We start from the raw sequence: 25,976 nt of genomic DNA on the forward strand, positions 1-25,976 counted from the left end.
GCAACAGCATATGAGAAATACCATGAGGAATTCCTTAGTAGAAAATAGATAACCCTACTGTGTTGGCCATTATCACCATTTATCATCTGAAACATTTCCAATACTCCTTCAATCTAAGCAGACAGAAGAGCAGCATGAGGCCTGCGAACCAGAACAACGTGGCCGAGTTCCAAGAGATTGTATTGGTTTCTAGGTGGACATATAATATTCTGATGTCAGACCATCACTAGTCCATTAGTGGGCAAAAAGCATGAACCATTCATGTTCATGTACTAACTAATTATCACGCTTCTATTATGTCAGGGTCATGATGATTTCACATTTTTCATATTTCCATCTCTTTTTCATCTACAGCAAAACATAAGACCATGAGGGGGGATAATCAGAGCAGCGTGTCCGAGTTCCTCCTCCTGGGGCTCCCCATCCAGCCAGGGCAGCAGGGCGTGTTCTTCACCCTGTTCCTGGGCATGTACCTGACCACGGTGCTGGGCAACCTGCTCATCATCCTGCTCATCAGGCTGGACTCTCGCCTGCACACGCCCATGTACTTCTTCCTCAGCCACCTGGCCTTCACTGATGTCTCCTTCTCATCTGTCACTGTCCCAAAGATGCTCAGGAACATGCAGACTCAGCAACAATCCATCTCCTATGTGGGATGCATTACTCAGTTGTATTTTTTCATACTTTTTGGTTGTCTTGACAATTTCCTTCTGGCAGTGATGGCATATGACAGGTACGTGGCCATCTGTCACCCTCTGCACTACACCACCATCTTGAGGCAGGAGCTGTGCATATTTCTGTTGGCTGGATCCTGGCTCCTCTCCTGTGGCAGTGCCCTGTCCCACACCATCCTTCTGGCTCAAGTGTCCTTCTGTGCTGACAACATTATCCCTCACTTCTTTTGTGACCTCGCTGCCCTGCTTAAGCTCTCCTGCTCAGACACCTCCCTCAATGAAATTTTAATCTTTGCTGTTGGGGGATTGATCATTATCCTGTCATTTACTGGGGTTCTTGTCTCTTACATCCACATTGGGGCAACGGTCTTAAGGTTTCCCTCAATCAAGGGGATACGTAAAGCTTTGTTCACCTGTGGTTCCCATCTCTCTGTGGTATTTCTATTCTATGGGACAATTATGGTTCTGTACTTTTTGCCATCATCAAGCAATTCTAATAACAAAGACACAATTGCCTCAGTGATGTACACAGTGGTCACCCCCATGCTGAACCCCTTCATCTATAGCCTGAGGAACAGAGACATGAAGGGGGCCCTGGAGAAACTTCTCACAAGGGAGATCCTTTTCTCCAAGTGACAATCCCCTACTCTTGTTCTTGTCTCATCCACTGATCCCGTCAAAGAGATCTCCTTGAAAAATATGTGGTTAGGTGACCAGCCTGTTTCTCACTCCATACCCACTTTTAATAGTCTCCCCTGGTTTTGGTCCCCTATACTCCCTGGGATTAGAAGTGTGAAATATAATTGCAGAAGGTACCTTCTCTTTCTTTAAATTCTTGATTCTCATGTTGAAGACTAGAACTATCAAATATGTAGTATGATAGTACTTTTAAAATAAAAAGTGAAATGTACATTAGTCTTCAGGCCTATAAAACTGAGTTGTTTTAAAAAATTAAGATGTCATAAAATAGTTGCATAAAAATGAATAATTATCTATTGTTCTCTATTTTTTCTCTAGCACTATAAAAACAGTATAGTTCCTAGTTTTCAAAGCAAGGAAGTTCAGAATGCTTGTCTTGCTAATTAGGTAGCTGGTTAATAAAGTGTTTCCTTATAGCTTCCTAAAACTTAAAAAAAAAATAAATGCAAAGCTGTTGACCTTACTAGTTAGTTTTATTGTGCTCATGGTGGAAATAACCTAAAAGAGACACATAGGGCAATCACCTTATTTACACATTTGCTGATTCTAGGTCTTTTTCCCTCTACGAGATGTTTCTTGGTGGGATGATCTCTATTCCTCTTCCTTCCAGTTTAGGAAAGTGAGGGCTCTTTCTGCTCAAACTGACACAACCCATTTCTAGTCGAAGCAAAGATAAATGTATGTATGAAATAACACTCATTAAATACATTTGTATTTCACAACTACTATGTACTTGGCACTTTTCTATATAAATGAGTCAAAATGTCTTCCTTTGAGACTTTTACACTTAAAGAGGGGAGACACTGTCAATAAAAATAAAAATGAAAAGTACACGGTATATTATAAAATAATGAGTGTCATATTATGAACAATAGCACAAGTGGGGTGAGGGGGGAAAGGAGTGACCCTATTGCAGGTGACCCTATAATTTTAAGCAGTCTAGGGGCTCAGGTAGGCTTCCAAAGGAACAAGGGGTTTAAGGAAAAAGCTTAACGAAAACGGGGAATAGGTTATTGTTTTTATCTGACAGGAAGAATATTCCAGACAGGGGGGACCAGAAACTGCAAAGGGTTGGAGATGGAAGCGTGGTTGGCATGTTAGAGAAACAAAAAGGAGGCTAGACTGACAATCAGAGAGTGAGCCGTGTATTGGGGGGACCAATAGAAGATAAAGATGAGTGGTAACAAGGGATCTTAATACATAGATTTAAAAGTATTTGATAAAACTAAAAATCCATTCTTGATTTTAAAATCTCAGAAACTAGAAATAGTGAAAACTTCCTTAAATTGGTAAAGGATATCTATGGAAAACCTAAAGCTAATACCATAGTTAACAGTGGAAGACTGAATACTTTCCTCCTAAGATCAGGGACAAGGTAAGGGTTTCAGTTGTACCATTTCAATTAAAAATTGTGCTGAAATAGTGTCTCTACTTAGTAACACTATATTGGATACTTTTTGCTAAGACGGTAGATCTCATATTAAGTTCTCTGCTATAGACTGAATGGCCTTTTCTCGGTGTCTGTGTGTGTGTGTAAAGAGTCTGAGATCTTTGGTGTCTCTTCTTATAAGGACAGTGATCCTATCGGTGCAGGGCCTCATCCTTATGATCTCATTTAATCTTAATTATGTTCTTAGAAGCCTCATCTCCATATACAGCCACACTGAGGGTGAGGGCTTCAATATTATGTATTTTGGAGGAATACAACATAAGTCCATAACAGTAAATATACATAGAAAATCTTTGTTTCTGCACTTTGTCATATTATTGGAGTCTTACTTTTTTCCTCTCAATATTTCATTTCTGTAATTCGCTGATATGGCATTTAATTGTTGTATAATATTCCTTATGTAAAATCTCATAATTTATTTGTTAATGAACTTTTTAAACATTTTTATGCTACTATGAACAACGTTGCCATGAGCCTTCATATTTATGTCTCCAACTGTACAAGGGCAAAACTTTTTAGGATATATAAACCTGAGAGTGGAATTGCACAGTCCAAGGCAATGAACATTTTTCAACTATAAAATATGCCATATTGTTTCCCTATTAGAAATAAATCTTATTAAAATGTACACACAGTTGTCAACACAGAGCATCCTCTAACTTAATTTTTCCACTCTATTAATATAAAATGGAGCCTTATTGAAGTTTTTTCTTTCCCTGATTATTACAGAGGTTGACCATCTTTTTGTATGATTATTAGCCCACTTGAGTTTCTTTTCTCTCAAATACCTATTAATCTCATTCTGCCTACTTTCCAATTTTGTTGTATATGCATATGTAAGTATATTTTGTTATTAAGCTATAAGCTATTGCAGGAGGCATGTTTTGAATAGGATTCAGAAAGATGGGGCTGGAATAACAGAAGATAAAGATGAAGTTCTCCTAGGAAACAGTATCTTATTCCTGGGGAAGTAGTAATGTCATTTGTTAATTCAAAAAGACACCTTTTCTCGCACTGTTTAATCAAGTAAGCTATCTTGCAGGGTCATGGATTTCATCTTTATGTCCATGAGTGGAGGGAAGGAGGGAAGTGCCAGTGATGTTCTCCTAGTTTGAGAAGGCAGTCATGTCAACTCTGGACTTTTAGGAAAACAAGCAGGTCAGCTGTAGCATTATAATCAATTGATTTTTTAAATTTTTAAAAAATACATCTTTATTGATTTCAGAGAGGAGGGAGAGGAAGAGATAGAAACATCAATGATGAGAGTCATTGATCGGCTGCCTCCTGCATGCCCCCTACTGGGGATCAAGCCCGCAACCCAGGCATGTGCCCTGACAGGAAATCAAACCTTGATCTCCTGGATCATAGGCTGATGCTCAACTGCTGAACCACTCTGGCTGGGCTAATTGATTGATTTTTAACACAAAACAGAACAAATTAATAACACATGAATATGCACACATCTTCTTTCTAAATAACAAGCACTTGATATTGATATTCTACCTGGCTTTGAAGAAATGGGAGCTAGAGATGTATGAAATAAACTTGGAATCAATTTTGTAAGAGGTTTAGTGGAGAACATCTCGTGGATGGCAATTCCACGGTATTGTGAGAAAACTGCACCAGAGAATGCTGACTCCATAGCTTCTGAGCAGGAGACCAGAATTTATAGAAACTGTGGTCTACTCCCCAAGGGTCCCGTTTGATGGTGGGATATAATGTCCCTCAATCTTTTGTTCAGAGAATGAAAGGATCAGAGTGTTTCTGGGATTCTTGAAAGAACATTGGGTTCATTAACACACTCAGCTTCCAGTTTTGTTTGTTATGAACTTGGAATTGCATTTTCCCTAATGTCAACTGAGAAGGCAAAAAGCTTTTGGAATCACCAAGTTCCTAGTAGCTGCTTTGTGGTTATCATCATTGCTCCTCCAAGGATGAACTCTCCTACGGCCTGCTGTCAACAGTTTTCCCCTCAAGGGAACCAAAGGCAAAGAAGCAATTATTTCCAGTTTGTCTCTAATTTGGAGGTGGGGGTGTGGAGTTGGCCACCCACCACCACCTGGGTTTTCTCCATAATTTGTTAAGTCAGAACCCACATCCATTGCTCAGAGTGTTAAACAAGTGTGTGCCTATATATCTATCTTACTTTGTTTTGAACTGATAATTCTTCTCCCTGTTGTGGTGTATCTTTGAGACCCTTAGAGACTCACTGCTTCATTGTCTTCTAGAGAGAAATGCAAGAACCTTCCCATGCTGCAACTGAAGGTGTAAGTGTTCATCACCTAAGAGGCAACGTCAGATCAGGAGTGGAATTCACATTCAGTAGTGTAACTGCATGTGTTTGTGTGTTTGTGTGTGTCCAAGGTAAGTTACTGATCTCTAGCCTGGCTCCTCCACGCCTCACACCAAAGTATAACAGAGAACTCCATGTAGATTAATTTATCTTAAACTGATCCTCTGTGTAATTTTTCAGAGAATAGGAAAAAATATATACTTCCTGTTGCTTATCATTCATTCCCACTTTTGTCTTATTGGCTTTTCCTCTCAATTTTATCCCAATTCTGTAATGATCTTCATCTTTGGCCATGATCCAGGTAAAGCAGGTATCCTTTTGTACCTGAACTACTGCAATACCATCCTAATATTCCTGCTAACACTCTTGTCTTGCTATAATCTGCTCTCTGCCCAGTAGCCAGCATACTATTTTAATTTTTTCATTCATTCCTTTCCTTAAACATTTTCATGGGTGTTCTGTTGCTCTGATAATGGAGTATAAACTTTCCACTATAGCCGAAAAGACCTTACATAATCTGGTTCCTGGATAAATCTCCAACCTCATAACTTTCCCATGCTGATCACACTCCTGAATTTTCTCTATTCCTCAAACACCATAGCTGTGTCTTCACCAAATACTTAACGAGAATGACCATTTTTATAATCTTCACATGACAGGCTGTTATTATTCAGGACTCATCTTAAAGAACACATAAGACCAGGCTTCCTCACCACCTTGGTCTCTTGCAATTTGACAATATCTATCAAAATTGTGAATGTACATATCCTCCAATTCCATTTCTGTTTTATCCTACAGATATATATACTAATGTGAAAAATGGCATACAGTGTTATAGTGAAATATTGTTAGAAACAGAAAAATATTAGAAACAACCAAAATATCCATCAGACAGCTAGTTAGCCCCTTCACTGAGGTAGGTAAACTGATTATTAATATGGGAATGACTAGTAAAACTAAATGAGCAACTCATCTCAGGTAACAACATTAAATTAATAGGATTTTTAATGTAATGGACTAAAGAATGTAGGCATTTTAGAGATAATTTCAGTTAAATTGGGAGAATTGGAAGATAATGTAAACGAGTTAACCCCCAAGATGAATGATGAATCCTATAGTGAGACACTTTCTCGGCTCTCAAAGAGAAGGATCTTTTAGACTGAATAACTGTTTACATAGTATTGTGGATTCTATTTTTTAATAGACCATCCTGTTTTCTTTCCCTAGTATTTTGTGAGTGTTCACATGGGCAAGTCTAAGATTAATTGACCTGAAGACAAGAAAGAAATGATAGTATTGGTAAAGTATAAGAACTGTTAGAATATGACAAGAAAAAATACCAGTTATGAATCACTGGCATAAAACCTAGGTTAGGAACTATAAAAAAAAAAGAGATGTTATTTGGTAAACTATGCTGGACACTCACAAAGTTTATTCTTTGGCGGATCCAAGTATTTCCTGATGTTCTGAGAGCTTGAGTAAGAGTGATCTGGTGAGAACTGGGAGAATAAGGGGGAATCTGGAAGAGGAACAGACTTCTCTACATTCCATGACAACTCCTTTAGAAAGAGTGATGCTAGACTGCAAATGCTGAGGAGTGGGGAGGAACTTTCTTAAAGGAAGGACTGATGGCTATATAATAAATTATGTCACTGGATTTGCTATGTTATTGACATAGATTCTTGTCCTTAATGCCCTTGAGTTACAGATGATGGTTCCACCAAGTCACCAAATCCTGATTTCTGTAAGATCCAGAGAAGCCCACTGAGTTGTCTTATCTTGACCCAATCCATGGAAATAAAGCATGATATATGAATGCTATTAATTAAATATTGCTAGAAATATAAAAACACTAGAAACAAGCCAAAGCATGTGCAAAAGACAAGGGGAAGGTTAAGAAAGGACAACAGACCACTTGGAGAGCCTCTACTAGTGTTTCTAATAAATGGCTCCTGACCTAGCCTTGCAACCTAATCTCAGATTTCTGTCATGAACTCCTAGACTCCTCAAATTTGAACCTGATCTGATACGATCATCATTCTGATGTTTCATGGTTTCTCCAAAAAAGATTGGGTTGGTTTCCAGGTGGACATATAATATCCTGATGTCAGACCATCACTAGCCCATTAGTGGGCAAAGAGCATGAGCTATTCAGGTTAACATTCATGTACTGACTGTCATGTTTCTATTATGTCATATCATAATGATTTCACATTCTTTCACATTTCCATCTCTTTTTCATCTACAGCAAACCAAAAGAAGACCATGAGGAGAAATAATCAGAGCAGTGTGTCCGAGTTCCTCCTCCTGGGGCTCCCCATCCAGCCAGGGCAGCAGGGCGTGTTCTTCACCCTGTTCCTGGGCATGTACCTGACCACGGTGCTGGGCAACCTGCTCATCATCCTGCTCATCAGGCTGGACCCTCGGCTGCACACACCCATGTACTTCTTCCTCAGCCACTTGGCCTTTACTGACATCTCTTTTTCATCAGTCACAGCTCCAAAGGTGCTCATGAATATGCATACTCAGGATCAATCCATCTCATATGCTGGATGCATTTCCCAGGTGTATTTCTTCTTATTTTGGGGGGATCTTGACAGCCTCCTTCTCACCTCAATGGCCTATGACAGGTACGTGGCCATCTGTCATCCCCTCCACTATACCACCATCATGAGTCAGAGCCTGTGTGTTTTGCTAGTAATTGTGTCCTGGGTCCAATCCTGCGCTAGTGCCCTTTTGCACACCCTCCTCCTGGCCCGTCTCTCTTTCTGTGGAGACAACACTGTCCCACACTTCTTCTGTGATCTCTCCACCTTACTTAAGCTGTCCAGCTCAGATACCACAGTCAATGAGCTGCTTATCCTCACTGTGGGAGTGGTGGTCATTACCGTGCCATTCATATGCATCCTAGTTTCTTATGGCCACATTGGGGCCACCATCCTGAAAGTCCCCTCCACCAAGGGCATGTGCAAAGCCTTGTCTACTTGTGGTTCCCACCTCTCTGTGGTGTCTCTGTACTATGGAGCAATTATTGGGTTGTACTTTTTTCCTTCATCCAACAACTCCAACAGCAAGGATGTCATTGTGGCTGTATTGTACACCCTGGTCACTCCCATGTTAAATCCCTTTATCTACAGTCTGAGGAATCGGGACATGAAAGGAGCTCTGGGAAATATGCTCAGTAGAGGACCATGTTCCTCATGATGAGCACTGTTCTGCCCATTCGTTGGATGTAAGACGTGCTCCATCCTGCACATGCAATGTAAGCATCCCTTCTTCTTGAATAGCTGCTTCGTAGTGAATCTTGATGTGGAACCAGTTCTTCTGTCTCTGTTTCGCCTTGGACGTAGTTTTCTTCTCTGTTTAAGTTTTCTTGTTCATTTTAGAGGCATGCGAAAGGTATATTAAAAACATACCTACACAACTGTCCTTTCCTAAATGTCTTTTTAAAGTTTTCATATGATATCCCTTGTCCTACAAACATCTTAAATGTGTATGCAGTCACAGCTTTACTTTTTTTTTTTATAGTTTACAAACTTTATACAGATAACAAAAATATTCCTTCTGGTAGTTTCATGATTTTATTTTTGTGTTTAATTTTTTATACATTTGAAATTTATTTTTACAAATGACATTAATTAGAAATTGAGTCTTATTTGTGTGTCTAGTTTCTTACCAATTGTCCAAATTTTGACTCTCAGTTATGTTTCCAGAGTGATGGTAACAGGATGCATCACTTTTCTCTTCTTAAAATGAGTGATCCTGATCACAGGCTGAAATAAGACATTTTCCTATAAAAGTTCAGGAAAATGGTCCAGAAAGGGCTGGTAGAGTCCCCAGGTGGTAAACTCAAACTTGATTGGAGCCCTCTGTGTCCTAGGATGACCAACTGAGAGTGAAGCATTGTAGTAAGCATAGAGAATTTAAAGAGGCTTTCAAAGTAATGATGTGATTATGGGTGATCAGTCTAATCTGATAAGGGAGTTCAGCCCTTCAGGGCATGGGACTAGGAATGGCTAAGTAGTGAAAGAAATCACCAACCAAATGAGAAGAAAACCTACTGAATGAGAGAAGATGTTTGCATATGACATATCCAATAAGGGGTTAATCTCCAAATAAATAATAAACCTCTATATAATGAATTTGCCAAAAAGAAATGACAATTAAAATTATAACCTGTTTTTATAATAAGTGATATGACATATTGGACTCGTGGGGCTTAGCTAATATGGTGCTTAAATAGAAGTTTATAGACTTAAATGAATATAATTTTTTAAATGAATAAAATCAATTATCTAGTTTCTACTTTCATTTATGACAGAGTAAGTGGGACCAAGTTTGCTTTTTTATAGCCAAAAAATAAGTAAAATATGTAAGGGAACGGTTCGTAAGCATTCAACAACAAAGCAGAACAGTGATTCTTAAAAGAAGAAACATGTATAAAATATGCTCTAAATTTGCCTGTATTATTACCCAGGGGTACTTTACAGATGATAGCTTTAGATCAGAGTGCTGATCTATGAAGTAAGAAGGTAGAGATTAGAACTTGGGGCTACTAAAACCACTGGAATGTATGGCAAGGTTCCTGAGAAATAAACGCTGTACAACTCAGGGGTGCACATGGGGTTTAATGTGAATCCTGGGCAAAGGGCTGAGATGAGCATACACAGGGCAAGACCTATGAGAGTGGCTGCTGCAGAAACAGGAGCTCAATGGAGATGGAGTGAAAGTTGTTAGAGTGAAAAGTAGAGAGAGCTCACTGAACACTCTGCACACTCAGGTGAAACCCCAGGAAATCCATTCCCTAGGAGTATTTATTGGTCATGCCCGAGTGTAAGGGCCAAGCCTGAGAAACTAAGGACAAGCTGAAATATATCTACCTGAACAAAGAATAAAACAAAATCTGGAAGATTAAAAAGGATCTTCCAGTAATTTAACTACCTACCAGAACAAAATTCAACACCTTTAAAACGAAAATATACTTTCTCTTGCCCTGGCCAGTGCGGCACAGTGGTAGAGTGTTGGCCTGAACAACAAAGGGCTGTGGGTTCCATTCCCAGTCAGAGGCATGTACCTGGGTTGCAGGTTTGATCCCCACCACCAGTCGGGGAGCATGTGGGAGGCAACCAGTCAATCTCTGTTCTTCTCGTTCTCTCTCTCTTTTTTTCTCAGAATCAATGGAAAAACATATCCTTGGGTGAGGATTAACAAATAAATAAAATATACCCTCTCCCAAAATTTCCAGCAAACACTGAATAATTACTAAACACATGAAGTAAGCAAAAGTGCATCATGTCAAGAAAGGGTCATAAGAAACAGATCACAAGAAAACATAGATACTGAAATTGACCAAAAAAGACATGGAAGCAGTTATTGTAAATATGTTCATTGCAGAAAAGAAAAATGGTAATAATGAGTGCAGCAGACAATTCATGTAAAGACATGAAATCCTGGCATTTCTCAAATTTTGTTAAAAGCATCAACTTACATAATAAAGTTAAGCAAACTGAAAGATAAATTAAAAAAAGAAATGCATTTAGACACATCATAACTAAAGATAAAAAGAAAACCAAAGGCAAAGAAAAAACCCTGGAAGATGCCAGAGGAAAAGAACACAAAACACCCATGGAAGACCGATAAAGAAAGAATTCGGCAGGGTTAGGGTTAGATGGGTGAGACAGGCTGAGTTGTGCAGGTACAGGGTCAGTTTCTGTCTTTATTTACATTTTATTGTTTTGTAGGTCATGTACTTTTGTATTAATTCTAATTTGGTAAAAGAGTGCATTGAGTTAACCTTATTTAAAAAGTAATCTTTAATTAGTATTTGCCTTAATTACTGAGTTTTAGGCAGCTCTCAAATTTTGCACTTGAGGCAAATTTTGCACATATACTTCATTTGCCTCACTCTGGTCATGCCCTAATCAGCAGCACTTACCAAAATAAATAAATTAAATAAATAAATAAATAAATAAATAAATAAATAAATAAATAAATAAAATCATACTTAATTTGTATTTAAGTACTAGAACTAAATCTTTGCTTTCTTCCAAATTAACTTAAACTAACAAAATAACTTAAAACAGTGTTGGTGAACTTCTCCAGGTGTTGTTTTTTTAAATATATATACTTTTAATTTTATTTTTTCCCCATTACCATTTATCCCCCTATATTCTCCAACTTCACTCACACCCCTCCCCAGCAGTCACCATACTGTGGTCCGTGTCCATGAGTTCTTTCTCCTCTAGAAAGGTGTGGGAGCGTTATGGTTAGTCCAATGACTGGAGCTGCTAGCAGCATTTAGTGGTCAGTGGCCAGTGCTACTGAATGGCTTGGAATGCACACGACATTCTGCCCAACAAAGAATTGCCCTATTCAAAGTGTTAAGAGTACCCCCACTGAAAACTACTAATAGCCAAACATGCAAATATTTTCCCATTTTCTTATGATCACTTTCAATGTTTCTTCTTTGAAATGCATGGTAGGTTAAATTAATAATCTTCATAAAATACCTCAAAAGTACATGAAAACAAAAAAACTTGATGACCAAGATTGCTCTGGAATATATTTTTATTTATATCTATTAGAACTGGAACGTTCCAAGCTCACAATTAGTAGATATTTGGACCTTCATTATAAGGAGATCATGATGATGATCCAGAATATGCTTACAATAATTTTAGATCATTGAAATGAAAACAAAACTTTGAAGCATTTCTCAAAAGCACTGAAGTATACTGTACTGTGTGTTAAAACTAATTATTCTATACTAATGTCAACAGGAATGGCAGGGTAAGGACCCTAGAATGTACCTACCCTAGCAAAAACAAAATACCTAAAAATCCTGTAGAAAACATAACTTTCTGAGTTTTTCTAAGGATGTAGGAGTGATGAGGTAAACTGTGGGAACCAAGAACACTTGGAGATAAAATACTGGATGAAAAAAATCTACAGACTTTTGAATTCAAAGAAATATTTACTTGTTCCATCTAACATACGGGTTTCTTTTTACTTTTGAGTGCTCAATCCATCACTCATAAAAATCAACCCCTTTTATCACTTCTTTCTGCCAGGCAAGAATCTGAGGTCCAGAAAGTTGTCAGAATAGTATATTGTCTCTTTTCTCTCATTTTTCTAAAGTCTAGTTGCATTTATTGTACCCACCCTTATGGGGATGGAGCATGGGAGCAAGGGTGAGAAAGGGGTGACAATAATATGCCTCTTTGGTTGCTACCATATTAAAGAGGTTTGACTTCTCTTGATCTGGATGATGGTTAAAACTAACTCATTCTTTCGTTGTCACTTTCAGGCCAGGGGGATATTCAGAGACTTCCATATTATACTGCCTTCCCACACATCCTCTGTGATATAACTAAAGCATATTTTCCTCCTGTGAATGTTTCCCCTCATAGCCCCTTGTTTGGGGGGGGGGGGGTAGATCCCATACAGATCTCTTCTTCTGTCTTGGAATCTCCTAGACTTTCTAATAAGTCATCTTGGGAAGAACTGAAAATTGTGCATATCGGTTCTCTCTCTCTCACATAATCCACCTGTGGTCCATAGGAAACATTTTTGCTTTTATTGCCCCACTATGAAAATAAGTGAAGATATTTCCCAAACATAATTCATTCTCTCTTGCTTGCTTGCTCTCGCTCTTCTCCCATTTCATCTTTCCTATTGCTCTTCACTCTCATAAAAGCAGGGGATATATATCAAACTCTCCAAGTGGCTCTGTTGAAGTTTCTCCCACTAGGTGTAAAGTGAGAAGGAAGGCACATCCCTCCACAGGAGAATGTGGGGCTCACTGCACAGCTCTGTCCAAAAGAAACATCTTTATAAGAACCTCTCATCTCTATCTCTTAGCACCTTAGATCCACATCTAGGTTCAGAGGCTCACAAGTTATGAAATTGATCACTGGGTATTTCCTATAAACATCATTATTTTGTGCCTTACAACTCACTTTGGTATCTGGTATCTTTGAAATCTTGGTGCCTCAGTTGGAACTTCCAGTTTAACATCCTGAGACATCCTGCTCCCTCTGCCTGTGATCATCAGGACGAGACAGAACTTTGTCTGTCCAGGTAATTCTGATTGTTTGAGTCTCAGGGAAAGCAGCCCTTTTCTGGGAAGTTTTTCATATGTCCTCTGCCACGGGGCTGAGCTAATTACTCCTCCTGAGGACACAGCGTTCTATGTAAAGGATTATCGTCCTAGGTTGAATCGCTGGGGAGTCAGACAGCCAAAATTCAAGTCTTCCTGTCCCTAATCAGAATCCTAAAGTGTTCTTCACCTCATTGAGCTTGAGTTTTCTCTTAGGGTTGTTCTGAGGATTAAAGTAGATTTTAATACATATTAAGCTCTCTGCCTGGTACCTGAGGCAATGGATGTGGCATTTATTTTGCTGATGAATATCTGCATGTGTTGGGGAGAAAGGATGTGTAAGATGTATCCCTACAGGACATGAAAGCAGTGTGCTAATTATTATGTAAGGAGAGTACAAATTTAATAAGTTCTTCCTGAAGGTTCTAGGTGGGCTCAGGGTCCCTGAATGTGTGGGTGCCTAGGAAAGGAGAAGCCATATCACCACCAAAATAAAAAATTCTTTAAAAATGGAGATGTGAATGGGTCATTGGGGAGATAAAGGGACATTTGTAATATTTTAAATAAAATTTTTTTTAAAAAAAGGAGATGTGAAAGGCCAAACACATTTTACAGCAACTGAAAAATTGGGGGAAGGACCAGCCCTGGCAGCTTCTATTTAATGATACCAGCCAAAGTGCCACAGCATCCTCAAAGTATTTTACAATCCCCATTGTCCAAAAAAAGAGTGAATTAATCCTATAAAGCACATCCTGTTTTACTATTCTCCCTAACAGTTCTAAGACTAACGTCAGCCAAGGTTTGTGAGTGAGAGCTATAGAAGAAAGACAAGTGAACTATGTTTTTAATAATTTGTATTTATGTGTTATTAAGAAAATATGATCACATGGGTGTTTTCAAAAGAAAATATCAGTTGGAAGAATATGTCTTCTTATTCAAGAGTTTCCTCAAGGCCCCTTTCATGTCTTTATTTCTCAGGCTATAAATAAAGGGGTTCAGCATGGGAGTCACCACTGTGTACATCAATGAAGCAATTATGTTATGGTCACGGGTGTTGTTGGATGAAGGAAGAAAATATAGGCCAATAATTGCCCCGTAATAGAGAGTCACTACTAAGAGATGAGAGCCACACGTGGACAGGGCTTTACAGATGCCCTTGGTAGAAGGAACTCGGAGGATGGTGGCTCCAATGTGGCCATAAGAAACCAAGATGCACAAGAATGGAAGCATAATGACTGTTAATCCTGCAGTAAAGATTACCAATTGGTTGAGAAACGTGTCTGAGCAGGACAATTTGAGCAGGGCCCCAAGGTCACAGAAGAAGTGAGGGACAATGTGGTCAGCACAGAAGGACAGTCGGGCTAGGAGGAGGGTATGCAAAAGAGCACAAGCAGAAGCAATGACCCAAGACCCAGCCACCAACATGACACAAATGGTATGACTCATGATGGTGGTGTACTGCAGAGGGTGACATATGGCCGCATACCTGTCATAAGCCATTGAAGTGATCAAGAAACTGTCCAGATCAGCAAAGAAAATGAAAAAATATGTCTGTGAAATGCAGCCTTTATAGGGGATGGAGAGGTACTGGGTTTGCATGTTCATCAGCATCTTAGGAACAGTGACAGATGAGAAGGAGATGTCAGTGAGGGCCAGGTGGCTGAGGAAGAAGTACATGGGCGTGTGCAGGCGAGAGTCCAGCCTGATGAGCAGGATGATGAGCAGGTTGCCCAGCACCGTGGTCAGGTACATGCCCAGGAACAGGGTGAAGAACACGCCCTGCTGCCCTGGCTGGATGGGGAGCCCCAGGAGGAGGAACTCGGACACGCTGCTCTGGTTCTCAGGCCTCATCCTGGTATACCAGCTGGGGGGGGGGGGGGCACACTGGTAGAGAAAGCTGAAGGGAAAAGGTGGAATTTCTCAGAATAAAAAAAATGATAGTTGTGACATAGTATAATTGAGATGTTCTTCTGATTTAGGGAATGTCTTCATCCATGTTTTCTTACATTTGATGTATATTTTGTTGAATAAATGTCAAAAAATATAGGTTAAGATATACAGCCACTTTCTTTTTCAATGTGGTCCCAGTCTCTGTAAATGATAATACTGACAGTTCATGTTTATTAAACACTGCCCTTGTGCACTGGTCTAACAGTTTACATGCAATAACTGACTCAACAATCTTCAATATGTGAAATAGGTAGGTACCATTACTATTTCCACTCTTCGGATGTGAGAGCTGAGGCAGACAGTCTCACTGTTACAGTGGTAAGAAAAGGAGAAGCTGGGATTTGGACCCAAGCATTTTGACTCCAGAGTTTGTCCTCTGAAAACAAAGGAAACTGATATCAGAAATCTCATCGGCCTTCATAATTTTGTGTGTAGTGATCTGTTTAATTCTGTGTCCCCCGCTTGTCTACATATTCCATGATTATTTCTAATTTGTTCACTGGTTGAAGACTCAGAATCTGTCACAGATAATTAAATGCATGCACAGTATAAATTTGTTGATCAAATAAAAGATGTCACATACAATTAAATTCACCATGGCAGTCTCTTTAAGAAACTTACATCGGGCATTATTCAAGACCCAGGGTTAGCCCTAAAAATTCTGGGGCCCCATGTTATTTAGTTGTCACATGGCAGCACATTTAAAGAAGTGCAATCTAAAAGCTAAAAATAATTTTAAAATGGAATCCTAATCTTTTCAGTGTCTCTAAAATAGCCTCTAAGAGATTTATTTCCTAACCCAGATAATGAATTATTGAAATATCTCTACATATAGTTTTTAAAAGGTAAGAATTCACTATAATGTATCAAATCTTACTATAAAGCTACATTGATTACAACAAATAATGTGTTTTTATAAAGGTAAACCAATAAAACTGGGGGGAAAATAGAGAGCCTGAAAACAGACATGTTTATAATGAGGACTTGAGTGGAACTATAAATCAGTAAAAAAAATATACTCTTCAAGTAATGGTGCTGAGACAGTTGTCTTTCCATAAGGGGAAAATAACATATCACTGCCTCACACCTTACATAAAAAAATCCCAGATGTATTAAAAACCTAAATGTGAGAAGCAAAATTTCAGGAACATTAGAAAAATTTTTATAAATTATGTTATGATCTTAGGGTAGTAACACATTTCTTAATCAAGACCCCCAAAGCATACAACATAAATATTAATCTGATTGCATTAAAATAAAGTTTCTTTAGTACAACCACTACCACCACTGTAACAAAGCCACAAAGAGACAAGTCATGGATGGGAGACTACGCACTGCCCCAAATTAGAAAGAGATTAGTACTCATGATACATGCACAATTCCTATGAATTAATAAGGACAAGATAAAAAGCTCAATCAATATGAGCTAGAAATCACAGAAAAATGAAGTCAAAATAGCCAATAAGTATATTGAGAGGATTTACTTTCCAAGTGATGAGAGATGCAAATTAAAACAATAATGAAATACAATGATAAAAAAAATTTAAATATATATGAGAACACTGTGCAATGACAAGCATGTGAAGAAAAGAAACTCTCAGACATTGCTACTAGATATTTAAAGTAGTTCCTCTACTTTGAGTATATCTTTAAAGTTGAAGATTTATGTTCTCTTTGATGCAGTAGTTTTCTCCATTTATGCTGTAGAAAAATGCTCATGCTGCTTCCCAGGGAAAAATATAGCACTGTTATTTGCAACTCTGTAACAGCGAAGAACTAAAATAGCTAACTGCCCCGTAGTCTGGAAATGCATAAACTGAGATTAGTTTACTCATGCAATCAATCCTGTCTGGCAGTAAAACTGAATGGCTCTATACCACATGGATAGATCCTCAAAATTTAATTCTGGATTAAAATAGATGCAAAATTATGCTTACAGTATGATATCATATCAAAACACTCAACAACACTGTATTGTTTATGGTACATATATGTGATAAAAGTATAAAAAGGATTAAAAGGTATAAAAAACTTCATAATAGTATTTAACTCCACAGAGAAGGAGGAAGGAAATAGGAATGGGTTGATGAAGTTTTGGCTGTTTCTGTAACATTCTGGGTTAACTGTCAGAAACAAATGTGGCGACACACCAATATTTGTTAAATCTCAGTTGTGGGTACATGGGTCACATATTGTATTTATTTTTTAAATACTAAATAATCAAGATATTGCTCTAAATAAAAAATAAACACTTCTAAAGTCACATTCTCCAGAAAATGTAATTGGTTGAGAAGGGTGCGGTAGAGGATGGAGGGTATGTTCAAACATAGGGAAACTCTGTCTGAGTAAAGCCAATTCATAATAAAATGCTTTCAGTTGGGTTAATGTACTGTACAGCTTGGCAATATTTACACCTTTAAAAGAATTACTCCATAATAATCAACATTAGGAAGGCAGTGTGTCTCCTCTATTTTCCTGTCAATTTCCAAGATTCCTTTAATCCAATGCTTTCCCATCAGCAGTTTAGATAAGTTTTACTATTAAAGTTTAATGGAACTACTTTGATCAATCCCTATAGCCAACGGGCAAATTGTCAATCCCAAAGCCTGTGGCAAAGGCCAAATCTTCTGCTCTGGGCCAGCTAGACAAGCCTAAGAAAAATATTGTCATAAAGATGCTATAAGGAAGCAGAGAATCCATGCTCTGGTAATTCTCTCCCATTTAAAGAAGGGATAAAGATTGCATCTGTTTCATTCCCACCTAAACATGTACTACCCAACATGAGGAAAAGAAGCAGGAGCGAGAAGGTGGTGTCCAGGGTCTCATCATCACTTTGTCAGATGGATTCAGAAGGCCACCATGGCCCCCCAGACCTGGTTCTCCACCCCCAACTGAGTGAAAGGAAGAGTGTACTCATGAACCAACTCAATCCAGTAAGGAAAAACTCATGTCAAAGGATACCTTTCAATGACTACAGCAAAGCAGCTGACTGGCTCCCTACAATATCTGGAACTAGATATCAAACCAGAATATTAATGAATGCTTAATCGTTAGGTCTCCCAGCAATAGGTGAAGATAGTTTGCTACTTAGTCCTAGAGGCAGAGGCGGCTTTCTGCCCAGATTCCAATCCTGGGACCCAAACCTGACCCCACGATCTTCCTGGGTTGTGGAAAACGAGTGATGGGACACTCTCTTAAATTTCTTGAGATTCTTCAGGTTATCTGGGTTCGTTTTTCTCAGGGGACATGGAGAACTACATCTTTGTGATGTGGCTCCCAGAACATCCAGCCTTCCATATCCCTACCCCAAACGCAACTCAATTGCCTGCTGATGCCTTAAACTATTTCAGCAAGAGGAAAAAAGCTTCAAGGTCCCAACTACAGATTAGGTTTAAAGGTAAGTATTCCTGGGACAGACAGTCCTCCATTCAACACTCTCACATAGATAGAATGGCTGGGAGCTGTACATGTAGGGGCTAAGTTTGGGTGCCCGAATAAGGCCACTGACCTCCTCAGACAAAGTGAGGAGGGGTAGGGGTGAGGGGTGGGGACTACAGGCAGAGTGAAAGCAGAGGCTACAGACACTGAAAGCAAATTTACCATCTTTCCAGTTTGGCTGAGATGGCTGTAATCGGGCTAAGAAATAGTCACATTGTTAACAAAATCTGATTTAGCACCTAATTCGCACCAGGTGCTTTACAAATACTGCTCCCTTCTTCCTACAACCTTTCAACATAGGCATTCTAACTCATGCTAGTGAGGAGAAAAGTGGGACTCAGTGATGAAACTTGCCCAGTGTTATAGCACTAGTATATGGTGAACCTGGGATTTGAGACTAGGTCTGCCTGGCTTCAAAGACTAAATTCTTCCCATGATATTACATGAATTTATTAACTATATCCTCAAGGAAGACAGTACTTGCTGCCTGAGAACACTCTAGAATTTTAGGAAATAAATTAGAAAGTTTGAGAATGAATGAAAATCTATGGTACACATCCACTGGAAACAGTATCATGTAGCCAATGAAATGAGTTCATGAAAAGCTCATGTTATACTATTTGAAAGAATGTAATAGAAAATTATATACAGGTATGTTTATAATTATTTGCAAAAAATACAGACCAATTTTTTAAACCTGGAATGTTGTGCTCATAGCTTGGATGCAGGTCAGATATTTAGCAAAACTGTGAAAGAGATAACATTTTTCTAGAGAGGAAAGTGCAAACCTCAAGGAATTGTGATTATTATATTCACCTAAGTTATTCAAGATGACACAACAAAATTATATAAAGTGCCTGGCACAAATCACACACACACACACACACACACACACACACACACACATATTGCTGAGTGGAGCCTACAAGAACTCCCTTACCTAGCTCGGGAGTGCTAAATTCAAATACTGTCAGCTCCCAGGTATGAACTGGTATTTCGTTTTCTCTCCAAAAGGCCTAGAGCTTGGAAAGAAAGAAAAGTCACAAGCTCAACCCTGAAGTGGGGAGGAGGTACACTCTCTCTTTTAAACCAGATCCAGGCAATGACAAAGGTATCCATTTTTACCAGCCAGGCTGGGAACCCAGGAGACAAAGGTCACAAATTTCCAGTGAGGGACAAGGAACACTTTGGGAGTAATTACTGCGTTTCCTTAACCATTCCCAGTGGAGATGTGCCTTAGCAATATACCAAAGAGAGTCAACTCCTATGGGAACATAAGTGAGAACTTTTATATTTGCATATTCACTTATTTATAAAGAATTTTCACATCTATGAGCTCTTTTAACCCTCACAGTAATCCCTGAGATAGACAGATTTCCACCATTTTACTGCATCTGAGAGTGGCTCAAAAGAAAATGGCCAAATGAAGATTCAAACCCAGCACACTAACTTCAAACCTAAAGTCTAGTTCCATTGCTCCATGAAAGCCCCCTTGTAACAGTGGGCTCGGCAGCATATGAGCTTCTTCCTTCTCATATTGAATCTGGAACTGGGAGGAGAACTGCTGCTGATCCCTGAGGGATAAAAACACTTATCAAGGAATCGTGTTTCTGTTTCTCAGAAATATATTTTTTCTTCCTGAAGAAATACTTGAATGCATGCAGGGATATTTTTGACAGTTATGACATAATAATAGTTAGCACATCCTCAGGGTTCAAAATCTATTCTTTAACCATAAGAATGAGTGTGATAAGCCTTCTGAAACCTCCGTTAAGACTGGTAAATCTAGAGAAGAGTTACAGAATCAAGGGGAGGAGATAGCATTTTATTTATTATCTTTCAATAATTCATTCATTCATTTACGCATTCATTAAAATAGTGTGTACTTACTATGCAGCGAGAATTTTGTGAGTAAATATTTGAAAACACAGGGTGGTTTTTTCCTCTCAAAGAGCCCAACCTAGTGAGCAGTATACACAAAACTGCGTGTCAGATGCTGTAATGAAATCTGTAATGAGTGCTGAGTGCTATGGCAGCACAGAGGAGGGCTATTAAACCTGAATTTAAGGGGTCAAGCAGGTAGGCTTGTAAGATACTACACGGAGCAGACACCCAAGGCAACCGAAACAAGTAAAAGGCGACATGGACAGCACAGAGGAAGAACATTTGGAAGGAAGGGAAGGAAGGGACTAGAAAAGGATGGAGAAGACAAAGGATGACACATTTGGGGCACTTTCAGGAAATTAGAACGACTGAAATGTACACTTCAGCAGGGTTCAAAATGAGGCCAGAGAGATTCGCAGGAATGCATCATGAAGAACCCTGGATGCCACACTGAACAATCTGTACTGTATCCAAAAGGAAAGAGAGAGCCAAAGAAGGACTTGGTCAGAAGACTGGCAGTGTCGGATTAAAAGCTATCGCTCCTGGCAAACGGATAACAAGCATGTGTGCAGGGAATGGAGGAGATACTGGCAAGGTGAGGAAGGAGTGACAGGCGCAAGCTCAGAGCAAGGAGATGGCTTAGGAAGTGGTCCCAGTCATTTAGGAAGAGATTATGGAAGTATATCTGAGAGGGATAATGGAGTTGAAGAGAAATATATGTATTTAGGTTTCCTTTAGAGCCAGAATTTAAAAGATGTGGTAGATAATTTTGATGTGAGCTAATTTTGGTCAGACTATAGAAAATGAGGAAAACAAAGGACCTAAAAGTGTCTCTTTAAATTTATGGTTTGGTGAGCTAAGTGTATGGTTGTGCTACTTACTGAGACAGAGAACACAGATCTGAGAAGTTTGTAACACACTGAGTATGAAGTACCAATGGGTCATACATAAGAAGAAATTCAGGAGGCAGGTGGGTATATTTTGGATAGAGATGCAAATTCATGGACCACCAGCACAGGAGAGAATGAGATTTACTAGAGAAAGAAGATTTAAAAAGCTGAGAAAAATCAACAAGAATGAAGCGTAGAGAGGAGGGAAGGAAAGAGAATAGAGCTGAGGACAGACCACAGAGAACACTGACAATTAAAGAAATGGCAGAACGCAGCTATAAAGAAGAAGAATCTCGTCCCCTTTGGGACAGTATGGATGGACTTGGAGAATATTATGCTAAGTGAAATAAGCCAGGCAGCAAAAGACAAATATCACATGATCTCGCTTATACGTAGAATCTAAAGAACTTAATAAACTGATGAACAGAATAGATTCAATGACATGAAAGCATAGATGAGACTGACGAATGTCAGAGGTATGGAGGAGGGCGGGTGGGTGGAGGGGGAGAGAGTAACGAAAGAATTTATATGCAAATATGCACAACCCAAGGACACGGACAATGGTGGGGAGAGGGACTGGGGAGGGGAAGGGGAGGGGGTGGAGCAGGTCATTGGGGAGAAAAAGGGACATCTGTAATATTTTAAACAAAAATAAAATTTAAAAAATAAAAATAAAAAATAAAAAATAAAGAAATGGCAGAGAAAGAGTGTCCCAAAAAAGACATCAGAGACATAGAAGAAAAATATGAAAATGTGAGACCATGGGAACTAAAAGAAAAGGTTAAGTGTTAAAAAAAAAATCCACTGAACTTAGTAAAGAGGATTTGGTCATGATGTGACCAGTAGTAATATCAGTGAGTGGTGAGAACAGAATCCAGATTACAGTGGACTGAGGAATAAATGGAAAGAAAGGAAAGAAGTGCAGAAGGTGGCTAATTGAACTGATCCAACATTGAAGCTCTGCTGCATGGGTGGGGTGAAAGGTCATGTGGTAAAGACTCAGGCAAATTGGAAGAGGGTGATTAGCCATGAGATCCATCCTGAAGAAGTCACAGAGTGAAGACAAAGCAAATCTGAGGAGAAATGGACAGGATCAGAGACTGAAAAGATGAGGCCAAAGATTCTATAGAATGGGTGGAGTGAAAAAAAGAACAAAGAATTGAGTGTTTAAATTGAATATTTTATAGGTAAAGCAATTCCAGACTTTGTAATATGGCTATGGGAAGAGAAGGCAAAATCACTGAAGATGAGATCAAGAATCAGTACGTCACATTGCTGAGTGGTTCATTCACGCAATGCCGATAACGCCCAAGTTGATGGTAATTTGTAGGGGAGAAGCAAACTGATCCAAGTGACAAAATCTGTAACAAAATAGGAGTAGTTTGAGTTGGGTAGTTGGTGGTGTAGGCTTTGACTTATGACAGTTTCTACATTTTCCCAGTACTGAAAATGCTGTCTAATTGCAGCATAATTTTAAAAGATAGTAATTAGGTACAGCCTAGTTTCCATCAATAAGAGAAGTGTTAAGACAACTCTGGTACACACCCATTGGAATATTACAGAGCCATTAAAATTATGTTTATGAAAAGTTTATGGTATAATTTTTGAAAGAACATAACAGAAAACTGCACAGAAGTACATTTACAACCATTTGCAAAAATGCAGGTTATCATTTTTTTTAAAAAAAACTGGAAGGATGTGCTATAAAATGTTAACAAGAGCAGTATTTTGTTGTTGAGACTAGAAGCATTTACTTATTTTAAAAATATTTATCTGCCATAATATTTATACAATCATGCGGTTCTTTCATAGGTAACAAAAAGATTAGTTTTGTGAGCTGTTGCTGAATCTCATGGGAAAGAGAGTGGTACAGGAAGAAAAGCCCAAAGGTCAATAAACTTCAAGGAGAGGAAGGTAGCCACCCCTGGTAGGCACTGTAGAGGGTGAAGAGTATGTCTGGCACTTCTGGCAGGCTGAATGTATAGGTAAATTGAATTCCAGCGGCCAGAGAAAGTCCTTAAAGAAATAAAAATACTGGTCACTGAGGTTCTCGCCAGGATGCACTGATACGGTAAGATAAACAGGGAATCTGCCTCCTGTGCTGTTCAGACCCTCTCATGGCTTGCTACAGACTCTTCATGATGGTGGCTATAGGTGTGGACTGAGGGACAGACATCAATGCAACATAGGCAGATGACATGAGGGTCCAGGCTATCTGATTCTGAAATTTACTTTGGCTCTCTCTTTCTACTAAGGCTTTATACCAAATACCTAGCTGACGGCTGGGAAAGCAGAGCCTGGGACAGAAGGGAGACTTGAGAGTGTCTTGAGAGCCTTTCTCTGTGGGCTCGTTCTCTGAAGTTCCCAGCACAAACATCCCTCCCACAGGACATGTTTCTAAAGAGATCAAGGGGGAAATTGGACAATTTATCCAAGTTTATGGATGTTTTTAATAGGAAATTACAAGAGCTGCTCCCTACCCCCTAGGGTTCTCTCCTTGGCTAGATATATTCTTCAGTTTATAGCTCTGGGACTGGTAGAAGTGAGACTCCGAGCTTGTAGATTTCATTACGATGCCCAAGAATGTCTAGGACCTTGGAAGCGCATATTTAGGTCTCCTAAAGAGAATCTTTAAACACCCGCCAAACATCAGATCATAAATGCAGGTAAGGTCAGTATTACAAATGGAATGAGTATTTTTCTCAGCAATATATGAGTTTATTTATGGGTATAGAAGAGTCAGAAAGTTGGTTTTGGCATAGAAGAGACAGAATGAAGGAGGGGAGGGGAGGAGCGGGACATGGGGTGACGGGAGAATGAAGGTACAGAGGCAGAGAGAATGAGATGGAAGGAAGAAGAAAATGAGAGAAAGATAAAGTGAAGGTATATACAGGAAGTAAGAAAGAGGTAAAAACAAAGAAAAGTGATTCAAGAAAGAAAGACAGAAATACAGGGAAGCAGAGTCTTTCGGAGGCACTTCCACTTGCTATGGATCCCAACATGGAGCACCAGGTCTGCCCACCCAGAATTTAAGCATTCCCAAACTGCCTAGGTGGTTGAGCCAGGAGTTTAAGGAAGGACTCTTACACTTTCAACTGCCTCCTTCACTGTGTGTGTGTGGGGGGGGGGGGGGCGGGGGGGGGAGGGGAGTTAACATAATCCAGAGTTTCTCAAGGATCCTTTATTGAATTGAAATAAGTAAAAATATATGTGTATTGAGGAATTTTCTTTAAGGAATACAATACTATTCCTTGCATCCTTTTATTTAAAATTTTGTCTCTCACCTGAAGTTTAATAATGGGTACTGAAGTCAAATCTTCTAAATGTTCTATGTCATGGTTGATGGTCTGGAGTACTCAGCACAGAGCATCCTTGGGGTGATAACATGGCTGAGACACCATATTTTTAGAGTCTGATCCTCAGTGCCAAAGATGGACAAATTCTATTTTGCAGTGAACCAAGAAAAGCTGGCCACATTCCTCAGTGACAGTTTTTCTAATTCCCTTATATGCCAACATATATGGAATATATGAGAAACAGGTTAAGTTTCCCAGTTTCTGAAATAAAACATATATATTTTTCATATGACAGCTAAAAATCATTACTACAGACTCCTTAATATTCTCAACCATTCTTCATCCCCAGCAGACAGAGAAGGACCATGAGGAGGGAGAACCAGAGCAGCGTGTCCGAGTTCCTCCTCCTGGGGCTCCCCATCCAGCCAGGACAGCAGGGCGTGTTCTTCACCCTGTTCCTGGGCATGTACCTGACCACGGTGCTGGGCAACCTGCTCATCATCCTGCTCATCAGGCTGGACTCTCGCCTGCACACGCCCATGTACTTCTTCCTCAGCCACCTGGCCCTCACAGATGTTTGCTTTTCATCTGTCACTGTCCCTAAAATGCTCTTGGACATGCAGTCTAAGTACAAATCCATCCCCTATGCAGGATGTATTTCACAGATGTATTTTTTCATATTCTTTACTGACCTGGACAGCTTCCTTATTACATCAATGGCATATGACCGATATGTTGCCATCTGTCACCCTCTTCAGTATACCATCATCATGAGGCAAGAGTTGTGTGCCTTACTAGTGGCTGTGTCCTGGATCCTGTCCTGTGCCAACTCCCTTTCCCACACCCTCCTCCTGACCCAGTTATCCTTCTGTGCTGCTAACACCATTCCCCATTTCTTCTGTGACCTTGGGGCCCTGCTCAAACTGTCTTGCTCAGACATCTTTCTCAATGAGTTGGTCATGTTCACAGTAGGGGTGGTGGTCATTACCCTGCCATTTATATGTATCCTGGTATCTTATGGCTACATTGGGGCCACCATCCTGAGGGTCCCTTCAACTGAGGGGATCTGTAAAGCCCTGTCCACATGTGGGTCCCACCTCTCTGTAGTGTCTCTATATTATGGGGCTATATTTGGGCAGTACCTTTTCCCAGCATTAAGCAATTTCATTGACAAGGACATCATTGTGGCTCTCATGTACACGGTGGTCACACCCATGTTGAACCCCTTTATCTACAGCCTTAGGAACAGGGACATGAAAAAGGCCCTTAGGAAACTTTTCAGTAAAGTAACATTTTTCTCATAA

The 25,976-nt window shown here is 39.4% G+C and overlaps 4 protein-coding genes across 4 annotated transcripts; 3 read left to right on the forward strand and 1 right to left on the reverse strand.

The window, feature by feature from the left end:
• Window positions 1–368: 368 nt before the first annotated feature.
• Window positions 369–1,310, forward strand: LOC107535588 (olfactory receptor 1J4-like). Its single transcript, XM_016211092.2, has one exon. The coding sequence runs from the start codon at window positions 369–371 to the stop codon at window positions 1,308–1,310; it is 942 nt and encodes a 313-aa protein (XP_016066578.2).
• A 6,071-nt stretch (window positions 1,311–7,381) lies between these two features.
• Window positions 7,382–12,106, forward strand: LOC107535555 (olfactory receptor 1J21-like). The gene is made up of 2 exons (XM_087822894.1): window positions 7,382–8,288; window positions 12,066–12,106. The coding sequence occupies exons 1-2, from the start codon at window positions 7,382–7,384 to the stop codon at window positions 12,104–12,106; spliced, it is 948 nt and encodes a 315-aa protein (XP_087679020.1).
• Window positions 12,107–14,123: 2,017 nt separating this feature from the next.
• LOC107535556 (olfactory receptor 1J1-like) lies at window positions 14,124–15,065 on the reverse strand. The gene has a single exon (XM_016211062.2). The coding sequence runs from the start codon at window positions 15,063–15,065 to the stop codon at window positions 14,124–14,126; it is 942 nt and encodes a 313-aa protein (XP_016066548.2).
• A 9,972-nt stretch (window positions 15,066–25,037) lies between these two features.
• LOC107535589 (olfactory receptor 1J2) lies at window positions 25,038–25,976 on the forward strand. The gene has a single exon (XM_016211093.2). It carries the CDS (start codon window positions 25,038–25,040, stop codon window positions 25,974–25,976), a length of 939 nt encoding a protein of 312 aa, XP_016066579.2.

The sequence above is a fragment of the Miniopterus natalensis genome, chromosome 12 (genome assembly GCF_054644295.1).
Source record: "Miniopterus natalensis isolate mMinNat1 chromosome 12, mMinNat1.hap1, whole genome shotgun sequence".
NCBI lineage: Eukaryota > Metazoa > Chordata > Mammalia > Chiroptera > Miniopteridae > Miniopterus > Miniopterus natalensis.